At 40.2% G+C, this 20078-nt stretch overlaps 3 protein-coding genes and 1 long non-coding RNA gene across 6 annotated transcripts in view; 1 reads left to right on the top strand and 3 right to left on the bottom strand.

Moving 5' to 3' along the window:
- Positions 1-6183, top strand: part of LOC144079355 (uncharacterized) — a 30792-nt gene extending 24609 nt beyond the window's left edge. The window contains exon 4 of the long non-coding RNA XR_013301504.1: positions 6026-6183. This is a non-coding gene — a long non-coding RNA (uncharacterized LOC144079355). The remainder of the gene's footprint in view (positions 1-6025) is intronic.
- On the bottom strand, positions 4693-5381 carry LOC144079335 (transmembrane protein 275-like). The gene has a single exon (XM_077608024.1). The coding sequence runs from the start codon at positions 5345-5347 to the stop codon at positions 4799-4801; it is 549 nt and encodes a 182-aa protein (XP_077464150.1). The 5' UTR covers positions 5348-5381; the 3' UTR covers positions 4693-4798.
- A 610-nt stretch (positions 6184-6793) lies between the features above and the next one.
- Positions 6794-12619, bottom strand: mknk1 (MAPK interacting serine/threonine kinase 1). The gene is made up of 14 exons (XM_077607668.1): positions 12513-12619; positions 11926-11988; positions 11411-11516; positions 11246-11344; positions 11077-11174; positions 10799-10878; positions 10627-10700; positions 10438-10542; positions 10300-10355; positions 9850-9945; positions 9500-9694; positions 8551-8715; positions 8421-8464; positions 6794-8326 (listed from the first exon to the last, which is right to left on the bottom strand). Exons 2-14 carry the CDS (start codon positions 11977-11979, stop codon positions 8095-8097), a joined length of 1404 nt encoding a protein of 467 aa, XP_077463794.1. The 5' UTR covers positions 11980-11988; positions 12513-12619; the 3' UTR covers positions 6794-8094.
- Positions 12620-13364: 745 nt separating this feature from the next.
- Positions 13365-17451, bottom strand: mob3c (MOB kinase activator 3C). Of its 3 annotated transcripts, XM_077607347.1 has the most exons (4): positions 17368-17451; positions 14672-15243; positions 13834-14036; positions 13365-13711 (listed from the first exon to the last, which is right to left on the bottom strand). In XM_077607347.1, exons 2-4 carry the CDS (start codon positions 15087-15089, stop codon positions 13682-13684), a joined length of 651 nt encoding a protein of 216 aa, XP_077463473.1. In that variant the 5' UTR covers positions 15090-15243; positions 17368-17451; the 3' UTR covers positions 13365-13681. The 3 variants fall into 3 exon arrangements, with proteins under 3 accessions (XP_077463473.1, XP_077463472.1, XP_077463474.1); XM_077607346.1 differs by lacking the exon at positions 17368-17451 and having other exon boundaries at positions 14672-15431; XM_077607348.1 differs by lacking the exons at positions 13365-13711; positions 17368-17451 and having other exon boundaries at positions 13840-14036; positions 14676-15450.
- Positions 17452-20078: the final 2627 nt, after the last annotated feature.

Below are 20078 nucleotides of genomic sequence, written 5' to 3'. Positions count from 1 at the left end.
CACCCTGCGACCTTGACTAGGATAAACGTGTTGAAAATGGAAACTAGTGATGATGGGACTTTAGTTTCCTTATTTGTTTCATTACTGAGAAAAAAGGTTGAGCCCGGTCCATTCCATCCGTCGCCGAGTTGAGTCCTCATTCAAAACAAAACATCATTCGAGGTCAAAAGCAGATGTCGTTTAAAGGAATCGCAGGCGAGAACTCCGTTTCTTTTTCTTTTTTCTTTCGGAAGGCAGATGCCGAGCAAACAAGCGCGCGGCTCGGGATGGAGCTTTGCACCAGACTTTGATACGTCCCTTAATCTCCACTAAACTGTCCCACTGGTTTTAACACCCGTACGCATTAGCCTATGTCTTAAAACTTAAGAGTTTATCGTTAGCTGCTAAATTTAGACTCCCTTCACTGCCAGTAGCTTGGAATCTGAGTACCTGAGTACACAGTTGCTACAGCATGCAGAATTATAAACCTTTAGCAATCGGAACCTTGACGCTTTGTGCATTGATTGGGGGTTCGAATCCGGGTCTCACTTGTGCCCATTGTTGTTGTATCCTTGGGCAACATACTTCACCCTACTTGCCTCTAAGAATGAGTGATTAATCGTGGTCATAAGGGCCACAGCCCTAATTGGCTGCCTCGCTTCTGTCAGACTGCCCCAGGGCAGCAATTATTAAAACCGTGGTTTACCACCATCTAGTGTGTAGTGAAAGAATAATACGATATAGAGCAACTTTGAAAAACTTGAAAAGCCGCTAAATAGTAAATCCAATGCATTACTATCATTATCCTCGATTCCTGCCTGTGCTTGTTACATCATTTGCCATCACTAGTCCTTCTTGCGAGACCCTCACACACTCAAAATGAACTGGATATCCAACGCTATCAATGGCAGCCAATGAGTTAACAGCCGGTTCACAAGCTACTACTTTTTTTAAAGTGGATCGTTCATTTCTCTGCCTTTTAAGAGGTTTGCCATTGCCCCCACTTTATTTTTAGAATATCATCTCCTTGCCGGCAAAGGTCGACTAGAACACCCCCCTCAGTCTTTATTCCGAAGCAGCCCACCTGTCAAAAAGACATCCCCGGTGGGCTCGGCCGGTAAATTCCCCAACTTAAAAGCCATTAGCGAGCTATCAACCTGGCCATAATGCAGTCTAACCACCTCATTTACCTAAGTGTCAAATGCTGTCAGCAGCCACTGGCCTACTGAGAGTCCTAAAGAGGGTCCGCTTGGAGGCATCACACACACACACAGCCTGTCTTCATCAAAATCAGCATAGCTCACTCAGACATGTCACACAGGAGGGTGAGAGACTTTTAGGATGAAAATGGCGGCTATTTCATTTACCATATCCAGTCTATTAGTAGAGGGCAAGCAGTCAATGGGGGGGCATTTTGATAGGTAAGTGTGGGGGTAGGTATTGGGATTGGAAGGCTGGTCATGGTGACAGTTATAGCATAGCTATTGCAGCTCACCCCGAATCAATTTGAGGAGTTGGAGCGTGTGTAAAAATGGATTATGTACAATGAAATAGAAAAATGGATCACATTCCCGCCCTAGAATGCAAATGGCAGGGTCTTATCGGGAAAAAGGTGCACCACAATGTTTTTTTCTCAAACTAAAATATAAGATGTCCTACTCAGAGCTTAGAAAGAGAAAATTATAGACTGGACAGTTTTAATGTGCCACATGGGAGTTTGGGGTAGTGTCATTGTGGTTAGAAAAAAAAAGATGTAGTAATTTAAAATATAATATACTCTAACCAATCCATTTTTATTGTTCTGGAGACAAAGTTGTAGTATTCTATTTTGTTTTCTATTTAGTTGAGTTAGGAAACAACTCTAACTCTTATTACTGTCAGTTGATGAGTTAAAATGATCTCCAAATGTAAAATTCACACTAAGCTTTAGACATTCCTACAGCTTTCCTCGTGAATAAACATAAAAGACCTGAAAACACGACTTTTAACCCCTTTTTCAAAAAACTGAACTGCATTTCAACTTTGTACTTGCGACTAAAAGCAAAAAGAAAAAGAAAAATTATGTTGAAAACAAAATCATATGCTGTGATTTTTTATAACAACCTTGAAGAAAGTCACCTTTTTACCCCACACATGGAATAACACATAAAATCATAAAAACATTTAGTTAAATATTTTTGACTGTGTTTCTGCCACCTCTCCCATCTTACCATTGTGAGAAAATAATATGGTAAATATGGAAAAGGGCCCCTAGGGCATCAAAGGGCTGTCCCCCTCTTTAGTAGTGGGTAATTGACTCCTTTTTCCTGTTTGATAATTCATTGCTTGCATATGCCAGCTAATACATCAGATGAAAAGTGGCCTGGCCCCTCATCTCCCCTGACGCAAGCACACACTCACGCACACGCCTGACTCCGGCGTGGTGCATTAAATGACAAATGGGGCCACTTCTAGATCCATGAATGAATTATGTCTTCTAAATACCTTGAGCAGAGGCAACTGTCACTCGGCTAATCTAGGACAAAATATGACCAGCTCGCCGTCACAAAGGCCCGCGAGAGAATGAGGCGAGAAATGAACCAACATTAAAAGGGGAACGTCTGATTCAGCGTCGCTGGGCATTTGCACATTTATCAAAAGATGGAAAATACAACAAAAAAATGGACCCCCCCTTCCCCAGCGCACACATGCGCTCACGCGTCCCGTCTGTCATTTTAATGCGGGGCCTGGCGTTGGAATAGATGAGGATTATTCCAGCAGGACAGAGATATCATTTGTTTTACAACAGCCGAGTCAGCGCTCACAACAGTCATTAGGGAATTAGAAGGAGAAGGCTCTTTCAAAAGTGAAAATAAGGATCAAATCATGAAGAAGACGGGACAAGAAAGGCTCACGTAAAAATGCTTGCCGGAAGATGGCGGTCAAATATAAATTGACCTTGTTCTCTGTTGGGATATTTTGCCAATGAAATGGCTCACCTGTGGGAAATGGATTTTTCTAATGCAGGCGTTCAGTGCTGCAGGGCAATATTTTGACCTGAGGGAAAATTGTGCAGGAGGCCCAAAGGATACTCATGGTTTCCAAACAAGCTATGTTTAGGTCTCCATTTTCATTTAAACGCACTTTTGGTTTAATTGATTGCTGCCGCACACACACACACAATTCCAGTACCATGTTTTTGCATAATAGTTTCATGTTTGTACACAATATTTTTTACATTTTTATGCAATAACTGTGTTTTTACATCAGCATTTTACCTGATAGTTTTTACAATTTTTACATTATCTCATTTTTACATGCTAGTTTTTACATTTTTACATAATAATTATGTTTGACATGACATTTTTCACTATTTTACATGGTAACCCTTTTCAAATTTTGACATTATTATATACTATATATAATAGATATACATCATTTCATTAAAGTTATCATGTCTTACATGATATTATAATGTAAAAACATGATAACTATCACATTAAAACCATTGCACCTCTTTACTACACTAAAATGAGCAGATACTGACCCAACTGTTGACACATACACATGCCGGTCAAAGGTTTTCAGACACTTGACACTATTGAGTGCTGAAGTGTCTCAAAACCTTTTGACTGTGGGTGACAGGTACAGTGCAAGATCTGAAAGACGACACTGCCACCTAGTGATAATAATAAGTACTTCAGGAAACCCCAAATTGATTAACAAACAGAAATATATTTTCTTAAATATTTATATATTTCTGGAATGATGCTTAAATATTGTATATTAACGTGCCTTGTTGCTTAATCTAGACATGGGAGCCATGAAAAGATGGTTTTGACGGCATTAGTGTATTGCTGGCTTGATGGGGTTCAGAATAGAGACAAAAGAAAGGCGCAGAAGTGTAATTGGAGTAGACAAGCAGATAGGCCTCTTATCTCTGCTATACGATGGCTGGGTTTGTGTACACACACACACACAGGTGTTCAATCCTGCGTAAACACAATTCTCTCCTCTTTACATAGTGTTCTCTGCCAAGTCACAACATTGGGTACACTTACAAACCACACTTAAATTTTGCCAAATGCCATTTTTATTGTGGCTTACATGACTCAAAATGTCTATGTAGATGTGAACACCCATTTTTTTATAAAGAAAAATTAATTATAATAAGTAGCGGGTTGGCCTCACAGTTCTGGGCTCCAGGTTCGAATCCAGGCCTGTCCTTCTGTGTGGTGTTTGCATGTTCTCCCTGGGATTTTGTGGGTTTTCTCCGGGTACTCCGGTTTCCTCCCACATTCCAAAAACATACATGGTAGGTTGGTTTGGACACTTTAAATTTCCCCTTGGTGTGAGTGTGAGTGTTAATGGTTGTCCGTCTCCTCGTGCCCCGCGATTGGTTAGCCACCGATTCAGAAAGAACGAAAAAGTAAACCCAATAATCTTCAGAATCATCCCATGTAATACCGCAGAATCTATTTATTTAAAAAAAACCTTCGTTATTATTTTAAAAGTAGTGATTTATCAATGACATTTTTTGTCAATGCGTATTTGTGTTTAATAAGTGCAGCATGAATTTTAAAATATGACAAATGTGTTATTTTTTTATCTTATTTATGTGTGGAAGTCAAATTATTTAATACTAGGAGAATCACACAAATATAGCATATGAGAAAAATAGCTACCGTAAAGTTTTGAACAATTGTGATCATTGTAAATTTACAGATTACACCTTTCACAAAAGTACATAAAGAAATTCATCTTGTCATTTTTTAATTCCTTATTTCCCGAAAGTATACACCCTATTAGCATCTAGCCAGCATGATAGTTCAACCTTCATCTAGTCGTCAATAGACTTGAATCCGACGTGCTCATCGTCACCCCCGCCGGGACGCGCGGATGATGCGGCATCGGACCCTCGTGAGGAAGCGGGCGAGCTGGTGGGGCTAAACTGGAGCGCCGTAGTGTCTTGCAGCGTGTGCTCACTGGTCTCCATCTCGAAGGCCGCGCCCGCCTGCATCAGCCCCTTGCCCCGGGGAGCCGACTTCGCCGACGGATCTCGGCTCTTCGCCGCGCAGCACGCCGCGAACATGGCCAAGGCGGTCAGCAGAAGAAGTGGGCCGATGATAATGGGGGGGTTGCCGCTCGGGGAGAAGGTGCCGAAGGCAAAGGCGCCCACTAGCGTGATGTTGATACCGGCCAGCAGCATGCAGAGGCCGCACGCGCAACACAACGGCGGCGACGGCAGGTTTTGCGGGCCCAGGATGGCGGTGGATTTCGAGACCCGCTTGGCTGGAGCGGGTCTACACGAGTTTTCTGGCAGCACCATGAAGACTTGCGAGAGGGGTCCAAACTGCTTGATGTTTAGAAAAATAAGTGATGGACTCATCACCTAGGATGAACAAGAGGCTGGAGAGCAATGAGAAGAACTGTTGTCTATAACGTATACACATCAGTATTAGTCATGTCCCGATGCTGTTGAGACGTGGGAAATAGAGTAGATGCTAGATGCCCTTGAGGACTGGAGTTGGGCAGCTCTGGTGTTGGTGTTTACTCACCTGACTTCTGTGTGGGCAAGCGTGGGATCGATTCCCACTTGGTGGTTGTTTAATTGGGCGTGCCTATGATTGTCTATCTCTCTGTTTACCCTATGGCTGACTGGCGACCAGTCTGTGGTGTAGTCTGCCTTTTGCCCGAAGTCCGACGGGATAGGCTCCAGCAAGACTTTGCGGTATAGAAGATAAATGATGGAAAATAACAAGTTCTGTAAACTCAAGCCGTCAAAAAAAGCCACTCTCTTTCCTCATATTAAGCGCACTGACAAAGCCAAATTCTAATCATCTACTAACAATAAATTACACAAATGCAAGCTATATTTGGTTGAGTATCTTTTTGTCATCAGATATACAAACACCAATATTTATACCAGGTTAACGCAACAGGTTATGCCTTTATGCATTGGAAAAGCACCACTATGTACGCAGCAGAGTTGTGCATAACCCATCCCACACTTTATAATTTACATAAACTTACTTGGATTAACAATGTTTGTCCATCGTTGTCCTAGAAGAATGCAAGAGAAGTGGATATCTGATGTCTCGTCCCTGCTGGTGAGGAACACACTGATGCAAAGCCACCACGCCGCTGATCTACTGCCGAACATGAAACGGAGTACGCCCCTTTTAAAGCCTGGACTACAACAATAAAGCAGATGATCAAATGATCATAAAGGTATGATGAACTCAAAACCATAAAATGACATTTAGAAAAATGAACAGGAACATTTTAACAAGCAACAGTAAAATGACTTAAAGAACAAAAATACATTCCCCAGAATGACATTCAAATTATAAAACCAAATGAAATTGTCTTGACTTAAATTGAAAATAATTAAAAGTAAAATACCACTGAAAATTCTAAGAAAAAAATACAACACAATAACATTGAAAAAAAAATCACTACAATTGAACCCAAATGAAAGAAGTACCAATACATTTTGTAAAATACAATTATAATGAAAGTATAGTACTCAAATGTATCACACTAAACTTAATTTTAAAAATAATGCTAAATTTTGCACAATAAAATGGATGGAAATCATTCAAATTTATAAAATAAAAATTACAATTACAATTGTAAATGTAACATTGAATATATCTCAAAACAATTGCCTAAATGTTTTTTACTTATTCTAACATGTCATTATGCCTATTATTGTGGTTTTATGTCGTTTGCAAAAATATACTATTCAATTTTTTTTCATACTTTTGGAACATAATTCAGATTTGAGTGACACTCCTATCATCACTTAAGGGGCATAAGAACCGACACCAGAGAGTTTATCAAAGATATTCTTTTATTCAGAGCATCCTTTGTATAAGACCATTTACTACTGTAATAGAATCACAATGGAGAGATGGGCTGAAAAAATGCATACCTTACTTTTTATTCTTTTTATTTGTGGCTACTTAGGTAAATGGTTAAAAAAAACGACATCAGATATAAAGCTTTCAATTTATCCAAGCACTCCTGAGTTGATATCCCTGTGAGCCAGCAGCTCAGCGTTTCTATAGAGACGTAGTGGCCACGGCAACCATGCACACATTACTTCCTCACGCACGACATATGAAACTAATCCTGTAATAAAAAAATAAATTCCTAAAATGAAATAAAATAACTAATCTAATGTATAGCTTATTTGTACTACTGGGGTTTTTGGCTCATTCAGCACAAACAATTTAACAAGCGACATGCGAGAGGTATCTGATCGATATGATGTTAAACCACATTGCCTTGATTTAGTCATAAAGGGACAATGTCTTCTCCTTACTCTTTGGGACAGCGACAATAAACTCGAGTCATAAAAACCGCCAGAAATATCTATAAGCACGAGGGTGCAGCGTCATGAAAAGACCGTTGGGAACCCTCTGATTTACAACCATAGACATTTACGGAGTAAAAAGCAGGAAGGTGCTGCACAAATGAAAGCAAAAATGGGCTGCCTCAATTGATCTACAACAATCACATAAAAATAAATCCCTTTAATACCATACGAAAGCCCTTACACTTGTTTTTCCGTGTTAATTTCCTAAAAAAATATCTGTAAAGTGTCATTTTCTTTCACGTCAATGAGTGAACAGCTTTCATTTTAGGTGAACAAATATGAAACTTGGCAGTATCAGGTAACAATGTAAAAAGAATGTAACATCTTTAGCAAAACAGGCTTGAACTTGACCGTCTTTTACGATATGTATTAACTATAAATGTCATCGAAAACCAAAGTACACCAGTGCTGAAGGTAAACATTTGTAACAATAACCAAAAGTTCTTTCTTCACAGTGATGGTATTTCACAACCCACTTCCGCTTTGGACATGCCCAGAAACTCATACACAAAAATGCTTGATAAAAAAGGGGAAAAAAATTCTAACATGTTTCCAAGAGAAAGTGCTACTTTTTTTGCAATTGCTAAGACTACACGTAAAGGGAAATGGTGAGAAAAAATAATTCAACAAAAATGTTGATAGGCTGGCAGGCCCGTTACACACATCTGCACTGCAGTGAAAGGCAAATGACAGATATTTAAATTTTAAAAAAAGTGGGGGAGGCATTAAACTGGATGTCAAGGGGTTCTAGGTCAGGCAGTGAACTCAGCGGTGCCATTTTGGGCACGGAGTGCATTGGACTGCGCCCTCCTACGAGCCAACCTGGAGTTGGATGGCGGTGAGAGTCTCATGGAGCAAATGATGGTGGGGCAGACCACCTCCTCCTTCACCTCTTCCTGCTGCTGCTCATCGTGCTGCGACAGCTGCCGGTGGAAAGCGATGGCTTCGGCTGCAAACTGGCTCAGGTCTTTTGTGCTACTATTCCTATTTTGAGGAGAGTTTACGATTATCCACTGTTTCTGTGCTCAAGCCATAGCTAGCACTACCTAAGAATTGCTATGGCTGTCATTGGCCTTACCTCTGGAGGGCAAGAGGAGTTGGAAGACCTCTCTCTGGTGCATTCTGTGCAAAGACGGGTGAAGCAACAGACATGAAATTCAAGCGTGCCTGATCTAACCGTCAGACACCGAGTACGAAACAACACCTACCCCCTGTACCCACAGGTGCTTGAGGACCTGGGCGGCACTGAGACGTAGAGTGGCATCTCGTACCAGCAGCTTGCTAATAAGATCCTTGGCGGCATCCGAGATGTGAGCCCAGTCCTTGTCCGGGAACTCATATTTGCCCTGCTGGATGCTCTCGAATAGGTGTCTCTGGAGGCGGATATCACACGGCGTCTTAATTAGACACGCGTCAGTCACGCATTCTAGCATGCAGGTGACATTCTCAGCACGCTAACTCCGTGTTCCTACTGCCATCGCGTTCTTTTTTTGGACGGCGATCTGCTCGCGACTACACGCAGGCGTCTCCTGATGGTGGCGATAAGATGAGTCAGATAATCAGGTGAGGACAGAAAAGTCCTCTCCTCCTCTATTCGTTTGATTCACCAACTTGTTTGACAAAATGTGGTGACAGGCGAAGGGCAATAAATCAAGCAGGGACATTTCTGTTAGATTTGTGCGTTTGCAGTGAACAGCTATCGTTTTCTGCAGTTAGGCATTCGCTAGTGAACATTCATAGCTTTCCGCAGTTATGCATTCGCCAATTTGTTGATTCCTCATTATTTGTTAAAGAATGAACTCACCTATTTACTGTTTTTGAGTTCTTTTGGCCAGACCTGATCCCTCATTAAGTTGTTTTAAAAAAACTCGCCTCTTGGCTGTTTAGGGGCAAAGTGAGTATTTGTCTGACATATTTAAGCTATTTACTTGCCTGTCTATTCAACAAATTTCAACGCATTGCCATATTTGGAAGTGTGGGTACTCCCTTTAATCATGAAGCAAATTAATATAATATTTAAAATTACTAACATCCTAGCAATTAGCATTTTTTTCTTGCTTCATAAAAAAATGTCATAGGGAATTGAGGTATTGGCCTAGTTGATAGGCCAAATGAAAGGCCATGTAGTTGTTTAGTGTGTAGGTGAGCGTACACTACCTGGCATTTGCGGCATCTTTCCCCCCGGTCCCACCCACAGTCGCTGCCACAGTTGCCCGTGAAGGGCGGGCTGCCACTTAACAGGATATAGAGAATGACCCCTAGGCTCCAAAGGTCGCAGCGTTTGTCATAAAAGGACGCCTCATCGGTGAAAACTTCCACTACTTCAGGGGCCATGTACTCGGCTGAACCACACTGAAAAATTGGCCAGATATTGGTCAGAGGTTAGCGAACAGCATAAAGTAAAAAGATAAAAATTAAAAATACATTTTTGGAGCAATTACTCTGTGGTAAACGGATTAGTTTGTCACGGTATACTAATAATTGGTAAATTAATGAATAAATCTTACTGGTGTAGTGAGTTCTGGAGTGGTAATAGGTGTGCAAGCACTGCTCAGCTGCATAGCACTTCCTAGGTCAAAGTCACAGATCTTAACAGGGGACACCTGAAAAGAGTCAGAGAAAAGTTTATAAAGTGAAACTTGGGGCATTTTTACACCTGACCAGTTTCGAGCATTTGTCAATAGAATTGGATGTATTCCTGAATGAGAAATCAGGCATACTAAACAAAAATACACCAAAAAAAGTCTCCTTACAGCCTTACGATACTTTGTTGTTGTTATTCTTGGCGTAGAGGATAAATGTTAGTTGGATGTTCAGTGTAGACTTCACATTTAGTACTTTCACGCACATACACTGCCTCAAAACGACATTTTTCCAACTAAATCACTATCCATAATCAAAATACTGGCACCTTATCAAATTATTTTTTAAATAACATCCCGTAAAAAACGTCTTACCCTATCAGTATATTCGCAAAGGACATTCTCCAGTTTGAGGTCCCTGTGAGCAATACCTAAAAAGACAACAAGCTGTTACGATGACAAATCAACACCAGTCAGCAGGATATCAGGATATTGAATTAGAAAGTGATTTACCCTTTGTGTGTAGAAAATCAAGAGCTTGAGCAATATCACGGACCACCTTGCTGGCCTCCAGCTCATCAAAGTGCTTCCTGTTTTGGATGTGTGTAAGAATGGAGCCTGGAGGAAAACAAAATTAAAAATGGAGTCAATGAGCGTCACAGTTTGCACAGAATATGCTTACTGTTTTTTTTTCCATCTTACCGCCACGCAACTTTTCAAACACCAAATAAAAACAGGTGTCATCTTCAAAGAACTCGATTAATTCCAAAATGTTCCTAAATAAAACAAATAAAAACAACCCCAATTAGCAGAGTTCAAATTAATTGCAGTAATTTCACAGATTGGATTTCATAAAAGACATGTATTCCCATACTTGTTTCCTTGACACTGGTAGAGAGTCTCCACTTCTCGAAAAACTCGGCTACGGCTGTGTGCCGCACTCTTTTCTATGATCTGTGACAGGCCAGAAAAGATCTCTTCAGTTAAAGGGATTAAAAAAAAAAAAACACCACAATCATGTGCATCCAAGCGGAAAGACAGTCTTTCATTTTTCCAATGTGTAATAATGCTTTATTAAAAATTGCTAATGCTCAAGTAGTCCATTCAATTTCACAAAATACCTTTTTATGGAAACTAATTTTAGAAAGTCACCTTCACAGCGTACTCCCGTTCGTTCTGCATGCTGACACATCCTTGAACCTTGGCAAACGCTCCCTGACCGAGCACCTCATCAGTCAGCTTGTAGAGGTCTGAAATAAAGAAGCATTAAATACTCCTCACAATAAGTTGTACTCATATCCACTACAATTAAATTTACAACCATCGAAAGTGTCAGTGGAGCTGTTTGTTGCTCTTGATCTTTTCTTCTTCTTTCGCTTGGCTCCGTCAAGGATATTTAAAGGCTGGCTTTTCTCAGCTTCTATGGGCAAGAAATGAAAGATATTAAAAATCATGTCTTCTGCACTGAACAATATGGTGTTCATACCTGCAGGGCCTTGAGTGATGTGCTGCCTTGTCTCTGAGGAGGTCCCGTTCTGCTGCTGTTGTTCCCCATAAAACGGCACTCTCTGGCTTAGAGCCAGGGAGTTACTCTGGAAGCGATACAAAAAAATGTGGAAACATACAAGAGTAGTGTCAAGAAATCACAAGAAGAAATGCATGGCTTCTTCTTCATGTCAAAAGAAAATGGATTGCTTCGACATTTTTCTTATCTAAACCATATTGCTTTGGAACGTGATAAAAGTCAGATTTTGGTCCCACTAGCATGGACCTTTTTTATTAACCCCTCTTTAGTAAGTAAAATGATAAACCTGCCAGAACAGTAGCTTGCTCTGAAAAGGCAAAACAGCAACCTTATCTAACCACAGCTGATATCTCCGATTCCAGTCATAGTTCATGACTTACTGAAAGTGATGGTATGTCTGTTTGTTGAGGTAGATAAGGGTGACAAGTGTGTACTGATAAACTTGCATTTTACATCATTACCCTGATGAAACATACCTGGAGCGAATGCTGGAAGACTTGCATCTCTGCCATAATTCTGTGGCTCACCATCACTGTCAGCTGAGGAAACAGCACAAATATTTTAGTTGGGTTGATCAGTTAAAACATGTTCAGATGCAATAATAAAATCAAGTCTAGGAGAATTCCATTCATGAACACCATCTTACATGTATCGTATTGCCTCTAAGATACTATTTTGTGAGTCACCCAACGGAAGTAGTACTACCTAAATAAAATTGACTTAACCAGGAAACTTCAGCATGAAATCCAATATAGCTCGCTAACGTGAGCAAACCCAAACCAGGCAGTGACGTCGATAGCCAAGCACTTCCCCTACCAGCTAAATTATCATTTCATTTAATTACATGTAACAAGTATATTATTACCTTCCTAACACCTGATTGGGAAAAATACTGTAAATGTGTCAGAATGGACACACAAGCGACGTTATGTTGTTAGGGTCTGCCACAGCGACCCTAGCACAGTGTATCAAAACATCCCACTGTCGTCCATTCAATTCCTACGTATTTACGTTGAAAAATGTCACGATGCCAATAAAACCAATATAAGATATAAATTCTGACCTGAACATTCTCCGAACTTGCCGAATCTCCTTGTCAGAGCCTCCAAAAACTGATGTAAGTGTTCATCCTGGCTCAAAACCACCAGTTCGACCAGTGACGTGACAAGCAGGAAACCACATGATCTGCTCTCACCACGCCTACTTTCACATATTCTCTTCACCCATTGGTCAGGTATGAAACGCCCCCTTCACGTACTTATAACATGCTTCTCTTGTTTGAGCAAATATTTTGCTCCCTACGTCATAGTTAGAATAAAATAAATCCCAGAGGAAATGTATTTTGGTACTCACTCACATTTTGATGCATACATTGACGTAAAGCATGCTCACACCCCCTCACTTTTGCATTTTTAATTAAATAAAGAACTCATTTTTAACTTTTAAATCCACAGTATTCTACATGTTACATTTAATTCATAATTTTAACTCGTCACTAAATGCTGCTCTTGCATTATATTTCACTGTTTTTGCACCTATTCCAGTCTGGGATTTTGTACACTTTTAGTGCGAATAAGTAGTGTTCATGGTTTCCTTACATGACTTTTAATTCATGCTAAAGCAATACAGAATGTTTACTATATGTTTTTTTAAAGAAGCCTTTCCCATACAACTACTTGAAATACTGCACCAATTGAGAGATGGCAGATCCTTAACAGTTTTATAGCTGAGCTTTTAATTTCCACCTAGCAAAGGGTTTTAATTATAAACCCCATTTTTATTGGCACCCAGCAACTCCATGAAAATATGCACTTTTGGAAATGATAGAGCATCATTTACAGGCTGATGTTAAAATAATGACTCTTGGATGATGAATGGGACCCAAGTTTGAGATCAATACAGGGATAACACAAGATAATCTTTTCAGTTTATTCATATTGTTCTTTCACATCCAGCTTAACCCAAATTTGACGTTCCTAAAAATTTCTAAAATACAATCTTTCACTTCATAAAAATTGAAATTGCTCAAAATATGTTACAAAAGACTGACCATAAATACATGCGCTGAATGAAAGACGGACAGAAAAATGCAGGAAGTTATAAATCACATAGTGACAACACCATCTGACAAACAAAATCACAATGAGACTCACGCTGGTCACATTTTAGTACGCTACATATTAAGTTCATAATTTCAAGTCCATTGAATGTATTTTTCTTCATTTCTCCAATTTAATTGCAAATCTTCTCGGTCATCTCTTTCTGTAGGAAAGAAAACAGAGCTAAGTTAGTCACATTTTCAATTAGCTCCATAATGACTAAACCCAATCCGTTTTGATTGATCACATGCATAACAGAAGGTCTAGGTCGCTGTCACGTCTCACCAGTGGTTCAAGTTCAGAGTGGTCGATGAGGTTGAACTCAGAGATGAAGAAGTAGTAGTGCTTGTAGCAGGTATTAATGTGGGCCTCGGCACCCATGCTGCAGACGCTGTCAAAGTGATGGATATAAACGTGTACAAACACCCTGAAGAGCCGGCTCAAAATCTTCTTGCACACCTGGTGAAAATTCTTGGGGAAGGGCACACCTGCAGTAGACATGAAACAACCTCTTATTTAAAAAAAAAAACACTGTTTATCTTTAGTATAGTGATACAAATGCACATTGAGAGTCATGAATGCCAACAGCAAGGCCTTTAGCACTATCATATTCAGAAGCACTGACAATTTCCTTTTGTTCCATGAAATGATATTAATTTATTCCCAACAGGCTTTCCTGAAAAGACATTCTTATGTTGTCAATGGTTTCTTTCATTGCAACATGCGAGTGTTGTTATCAAATTGCAGATTAATAGGTCATCGCTTGGGAATTCATCTCAATGTTGATCAGTTATTTTGATAACCTTTTATAGGAAGAAAGAGCATGCAATAGATGGAGGAGTGCCATCTATTCTAGCGTGATAGAAAATGAGTGGATGAGATACAGGTGGAGCAATTTACTACCACTGTGCCCATAAGCCCCCATAGTGAATGCAGATGTGATAATTATCCATCCTATAGATGTGATCAAATGTGCACGGCGTTTGATTGCCTTGCCTCTAAATGTCAACGCCGCGGTCGAATTAACCTCTCGTTTTAATCTCGGAGTTCATGAAGCTTGAAACGTCCGTCACGATACACGTTATACATTGGTTGCACAATCTGCAAAGGTCACGTCACACACCTACTCTGGTAGGGAAGATGTCCTCATCGTTGATGAGCGACTCTATCCAGTCCATCATCAGGTTCATGTACTTGAGAGCAGGCAGCTTGGTGGGTTTTCTGTAGTCGTCACCGTCCTGCCACCTGTACTCGTATCTGAGACCACCGGACATGATCGGACAGCTCCGTTCTGTGCAGTATTCGCTGACGGTGCCATAGATCAGGTTGATTCTGTTGAAGAAATCCACCACGTGCACGGCGATCCAGTCACTGAGGCCCTCGCCTTCAGGCAACTGCACCACCTTCCTCAAGTCCAGGCCGGATTTGAGCGAGGCTTGGGCCTTCTTGTACAGTTCGAAACGCTGTGTGCCAGGTTCAAAACGTTTTCTTGGCCGAAACGTTTTGTCTTTGCTGAACACCTGACCCAGACACAAAGCCATGGCCTCATCAGGTACGCCCCGAGGTGGGCACTTTGTGGTCTGTAGAAGCCAGAAGATGCTTCTGATTGTCTGCTGTGGGTTCAGTTTCTGGGCTTTATTAGGTTGAAACAGGGAAGATTGGAGCCAAAACACGTTCCATATGGTTGGTTGTACACTGCGAAGCATTAAAGACATTTAAAAAAAGGACAAAACAAAGAGAACAAAAAAAACATTACTTTTTGTGCCATAACTTCAATCCAAATCTATTATTGTAGTATTGTGTCACGACTCACGATTATAATGAAAGAAGATGCAGTTCATAGGTAAATGATATGCACCATAGTAAAAAGCTTGTCTTTCAACGATATTCAGTCTGGCTTATGGTAAAGCATTATTTTGTAATAAAAGGCCAATTCAGTCTTATGTATTGTGTTTCATTACAGCTTGAGGTGTTACATATATTCATAAAGGAGACTGATTTTCTCTGCCTTTTGGTCAGAAACTGGTTTTGCGGGTGGAAACAATCCACGTATTACAGCTATTTTCTTTTGTTACACGGCCTAGAGCACATGTGTCAAAGTGGTGGCCCAGGGGGCCAAATCTGGTCCGCCGCATCATTTTGTGTGGCCGGGGAAAGTAAATCATGAGTGCCAACTTTCTGTTTTAGGATCAAATTAAAATGAAGAGTAGAGATGTATATCAAATTTCCTGATTTCCCCCTTTTAAATCAATAATTGTAAATTTTAAATCATTTTTTCTGTGTTTTTAGTCCAAAAATCATTTTGTAAAATCTAAAAATATATTTAAAAAAAAGCTAAAATAAACATTGTTTTAGATCTATAAAAAACTGAATATTCAGGGCTTTTAATCCAGTTCTTTTAATCCATTTATAAAAAAAGATCTAAATATTATATCTAAAATGGTCCGGCCCACATGAAATCGAGTTGACGTTAACGCGACCCGTGAACGAACCCGAGTCTGACACCCTTGGCCTAGAGGAAGATCTCAAAAGCTCATTCGCTTTGCTCTTTTTGAGGACACCAAGATCTCACTTTGTTCTTAGAGAGGACACAGAATGTTGGAGTTAATAGTGAGTGAACTAAATTAAACTAAATTATTTTGGACTAAGGTTCCAAGTTTGCCAGTAGACACTCTTGAGTTGTGCTTTTCATGTCTCTGCGCCAGGGAGTGAGACGGGTGGTCGTAGTTCATTTGAGGTTGTTGAAAGGAAAGTCTATTGTATTTTTTGTTTTAGTTTGGCGGTTAGGTTTGGTGCAAATACAGAAAAAAACATTGCTTTTTGACATATCAGTTAATATAGCTAGTTTGTGGAATCCTGTTTTGAAAATGTAGAGCAGAAACAGGTGCTAAATGGAATGGTAGCGTAAATGGTTGTTTGTAAATATAGCTGAATAAATGGTATTAAAAGTCATCTTCAATATGGACAGAATAATATTTCATCTCTGCATTTACGTCAATCGGCACACACTCCATAGGTAATCATTTTGCTCTGAGGATAAGTGTAACAAGCATTTACCAAGGTGACACAAATGCCATAAACACAACATTACATTTGGTTGTGATTTGACATTGGATATAAATCCCATTGTTTTTGAACTGCCTTGTGTTTGTGCTCTCTGGTGAACTTTCCATTGAGGAGATTAGAGCACGGCCTCCACTGATTGGACTGCAGTCAAGTGACCTTGGGTGCAACATGACACTGTCTTTAACATTTGTGTAAAAGGACTCCATACAATTTGTGTTCTTGTCCTACTCTTACCCAAATGAAATTACTAGTTTCTTTGATTCCTGGCGTGATAAACGAGTTGCCATTTTTTCCCACTGTTGATCGATAATTCAGAAAATTCATCCTAAATATTCATAAGTCGCGAAAAGATGATGTCATCCTAATGATCTGAGCGTCAGTGATCTGCAAAACAGATCACTTCTTCTTTTGCTGGTGAGTTATGTGGGGAGCGTGAATACGTGGTCATGAGATAGCATATCTAAAAAGGTTCAAATGGAAAACTTACCAGTACTTGAATATGCACCAAACATAAGCATTGACATTCTTTACTAGCAAAAAATGAAAACTGGTCTCCAAAAATAAAAGCATCGTCTCAAACTGAAGCATGTCTGATCGTGCACTCATCTCCTGTGCATGCATACTTTAGTTTAATTCTAAAAACAAACTTTTGATACCCCAAAGTCAAAATCTAAAACACAGGAATAGCCTCTTTAAGTAGAAGCTCAATTTCTTTACAAATAGGACAGAATAGAAAAGTTATTTTCACTGTACCTGCTTGGTATCCTACAACGGTGCCTGAAAATTCTTGGCAAAAGCACTGGGAGGGGCCGTAGTAGTTGTGGAGGACAGCTCCAGTTGCTTTACCCCCTTCGCCACCCCCCTATCGCCCTCTCAGACCCCTTCTTCAAACAGACATTCAACTTTGTTCAGCAGCAAAACACAAGTCAAGAAAAAGCCGAACCAGTCGTTTGCCTTCTCTTCCTGTAGCTGATGTCACATCCTGACTTTGTCTTCTAGGCCTGCTGGTTGCGTTAGTGTGTCAACGGAGGAGGGCTGGAAAAGGTTTTCTTTCAATCCTTCCGCTTTGTTTCCTCCTCACTTTTCCTCAACCTACTAGCCCACTGAAGCCCGGCCCCCTCTCTCATGGAGGGGGCCAAGTCTTTCCACCATAAGTACAGAGCAGAGAGCATAACAATCCCACAAATATGTCAGAATATCTGGCAGTGCCGACAACTCTTTCATGGCAACATATCATTTAAATCCCTTGCCCCTTTGAAATGTTTTCATGGAAACCAATATAAAATGGGCTGTCGTCAAGAGTTCAAATTGTGAACACGGCTAAAGGTGAATGAGAGAGCAGTAGGAATCAGTTTCTCTGCTTTCTATAGATAGATCAAGACACAAGACTTTCTATACTGTATGTTATTGTAAAGATTCCTTCGGGAAAACGTATTGAGTCGTTCAATATTCTGAACCCTCCAATTTTATAAAGATCTTGTAGAGTGAATTCAAAGTTGTCTTTTTAAATACAAAAAGATTAACATGGGATGTGGGAAGAAACTGGAGTGCCCAGAGAAAACCCACGCAAGCCCAGGGAGAACAGGCAAAATCCTCACAGGTAGGATGGAATCGGGATCAAAACCTCGACCCCAGAACTATAAGGCCGACGCACTAAGAACTCGTCTGCCATGTCACATATACTTTAAATTTTGTATTTATAAAAGAATATTTTGGTCTGTTTAGTGGCATAACAGGTTTTCTTGGTACCTGTATTGCCTCGAATAGTGAGTACAGAACTTGTAATGGAAGGAATGGAAGTATAGTAGTTACTCAGAGTGGCCACTTGGAGTCCTCCTTCTAGTAAGTTATTTTGTGGCATTGCCACTATGGTATTCAGAAATAAGGCAATAGTAACATATTTTTTTAAACTAGCTTTTGCTAGTCATATGAATAAAATATGGACTACAGTATAAGACTATATGAAAATGCTCAACCAAATTAACATGTAAATTCTCCCTAAAGCTTGTTTGTGCAGCCCTTGTGCAAACATTGCCTCTGCTTAGATATTTGAATAAGGTGAGCAACTTTATGGTGAGTCTCTGATGGTGTAGTTGTTCATTCTTGTGTTTTCGGTGCGGGTAGTCAGGCATCGATTCCCACTCAGCGGGAATGTGATTGCGAGTACGACCGATTGATTGTCTGTCTGTGTGTGCCCTACAACTGACTGGTGACCAATTTAGGATGTAGTCAGTCCACCTCTACCTTTATAGACTTCATATTGTTCCATATTTCCATTCTGGGTTCTAATGTGATCACAGAAAAAAAAGTAATGATTGAGTCTTGTATGATTAAAGTCATGCATATCCTCATATAGCCTCTTCTTAAATCATATACATCACTTGAGGAATGTGGTCGTTGGATCACCTCCACTTTGTTTATTCCAGTAATGATGCCACTTCAAAATGGCTTATTGAAAAACGATGTGATCTCATTTAGGGAGCCATGGATGTATGTATGACATATGCATGCCACTTTTTGGCTTTATGCCAAATGTTTGTGTCAACAGTCAGAAATGTCACACATGAGGAAGTTGAACCAGTCAGGACTTCTCCAGCTGTCAAACTGGCCAAAGTGAATGCCTATAAACACAGATGACTTGAAATGTTTAGGACATGGGTGTTATTAATCAACACAATTCATTTCTTATAGGCTTCAAGGAAAATATAGTTCACCACCGAAATTCATTCATTCGAGTTACCCTAGCACTCTACGTGTGCGGTCGATTGGTCGCCGGTCTTTTGGTCGCGGTCTTTTGGTCATGGTCTTTTGGTCGCCCGGACCGCGACAACGGGCGACCAAAAGACCGGCGACAAAACAAGGTAAAACAACACGGTCTACGCATCAATAAAAGCCAACAATGGCCATGAGCAGTTTCACTGAGCCGACGTGTGAGTGTATAAGAGTTTGTATGTACACGAGTTGTCCCCTTAGGAAGGGATGTCAGTCAGGGTCTTAACAAGTTCTCCAACAAAAAACAATAAAAGTCAGGGAAATTTTGAGCTTTTCTTTAGCCTAATAATTACTAGGGCATTAAGTATGACTAAATAGTAATTCGCAGTTTGTATTTAGGGAATTTGAGCAACGATTTAAATGTTATTTATCAATAACCTTCCGGGCGACCAAAAGACCGGCGACCAAAAGATCGGGGACTAAAACAGCGGCGACCAATCGACCGTGTACCAGCACTCTATACTACACCCATTTATTTTTGGGTTACACCCTGGACTGGTCACCAATCTTTGGCAATGCACGCATGAACAGAATCTCCACTTGCATTTGAAGACAAGCCGTAGTTGGACTTCAACTTGAACGTTAAATAAGTTGTATGCCTCCCAGGCAAGGATTGTCAACATCACAAGAGCGGCTGCTTTCACCTATACTGTGTTAAATATGCCAAGAATGTGACACGAAAGCATGGTTTA

Source organism: Stigmatopora argus, chromosome 8 (assembly GCF_051989625.1).
Source record: "Stigmatopora argus isolate UIUO_Sarg chromosome 8, RoL_Sarg_1.0, whole genome shotgun sequence".
Classification (NCBI taxonomy): Eukaryota; Metazoa; Chordata; class Actinopteri; order Syngnathiformes; family Syngnathidae; genus Stigmatopora; species Stigmatopora argus.
This window is presented reverse-complemented; position numbering and strand designations above follow the sequence as displayed.

What these genes read in the sequence shown, in the direction of transcription:
- LOC144079335 (XM_077608024.1), bottom strand. Translation starts at nt 5,347, where the DNA reads ATGAGTCCATCACTTATTTTTCTAAACATCAAGCAGTTTGGACCCCTC.
- mknk1 (XM_077607668.1), bottom strand. Translation starts at nt 11,979, where the DNA reads ATGGTGAGCCACAGAATTATGGCAGAGATGCAAGTCTTCCAGCATTCG. An exon ending in TCTTCCAGCATTCGCTCCAG is followed by an intron (nt 11,517 to 11,925) that starts GTATGTTTCATC and finishes TATCGCTTCCAG; the next exon opens with AGTAACTCCCTGGCTCTAAG. An exon ending in AGCACCTGTGGGTACAGGGG is followed by an intron (nt 8,465 to 8,550) that starts GTAGGTGTTGTT and finishes GTCTTTGCACAG; the next exon opens with AATGCACCAGAGAGAGGTCT.
- mob3c (XM_077607346.1), bottom strand. Translation starts at nt 15,263, where the DNA reads ATGTCTTTAATGCTTCGCAGTGTACAACCAACCATATGGAACGTGTTT. An exon ending in CATCTTCCCTACCAGAGTAG is followed by an intron (nt 14,037 to 14,671) that starts GTGTGTGACGTG and finishes TGTCTACTGCAG; the next exon opens with GTGTGCCCTTCCCCAAGAAT. An exon ending in ACTCTGAACTTGAACCACTG is followed by an intron (nt 13,712 to 13,833) that starts GTGAGACGTGAC and finishes TCTTTCCTACAG; the next exon opens with AAAGAGATGACCGAGAAGAT.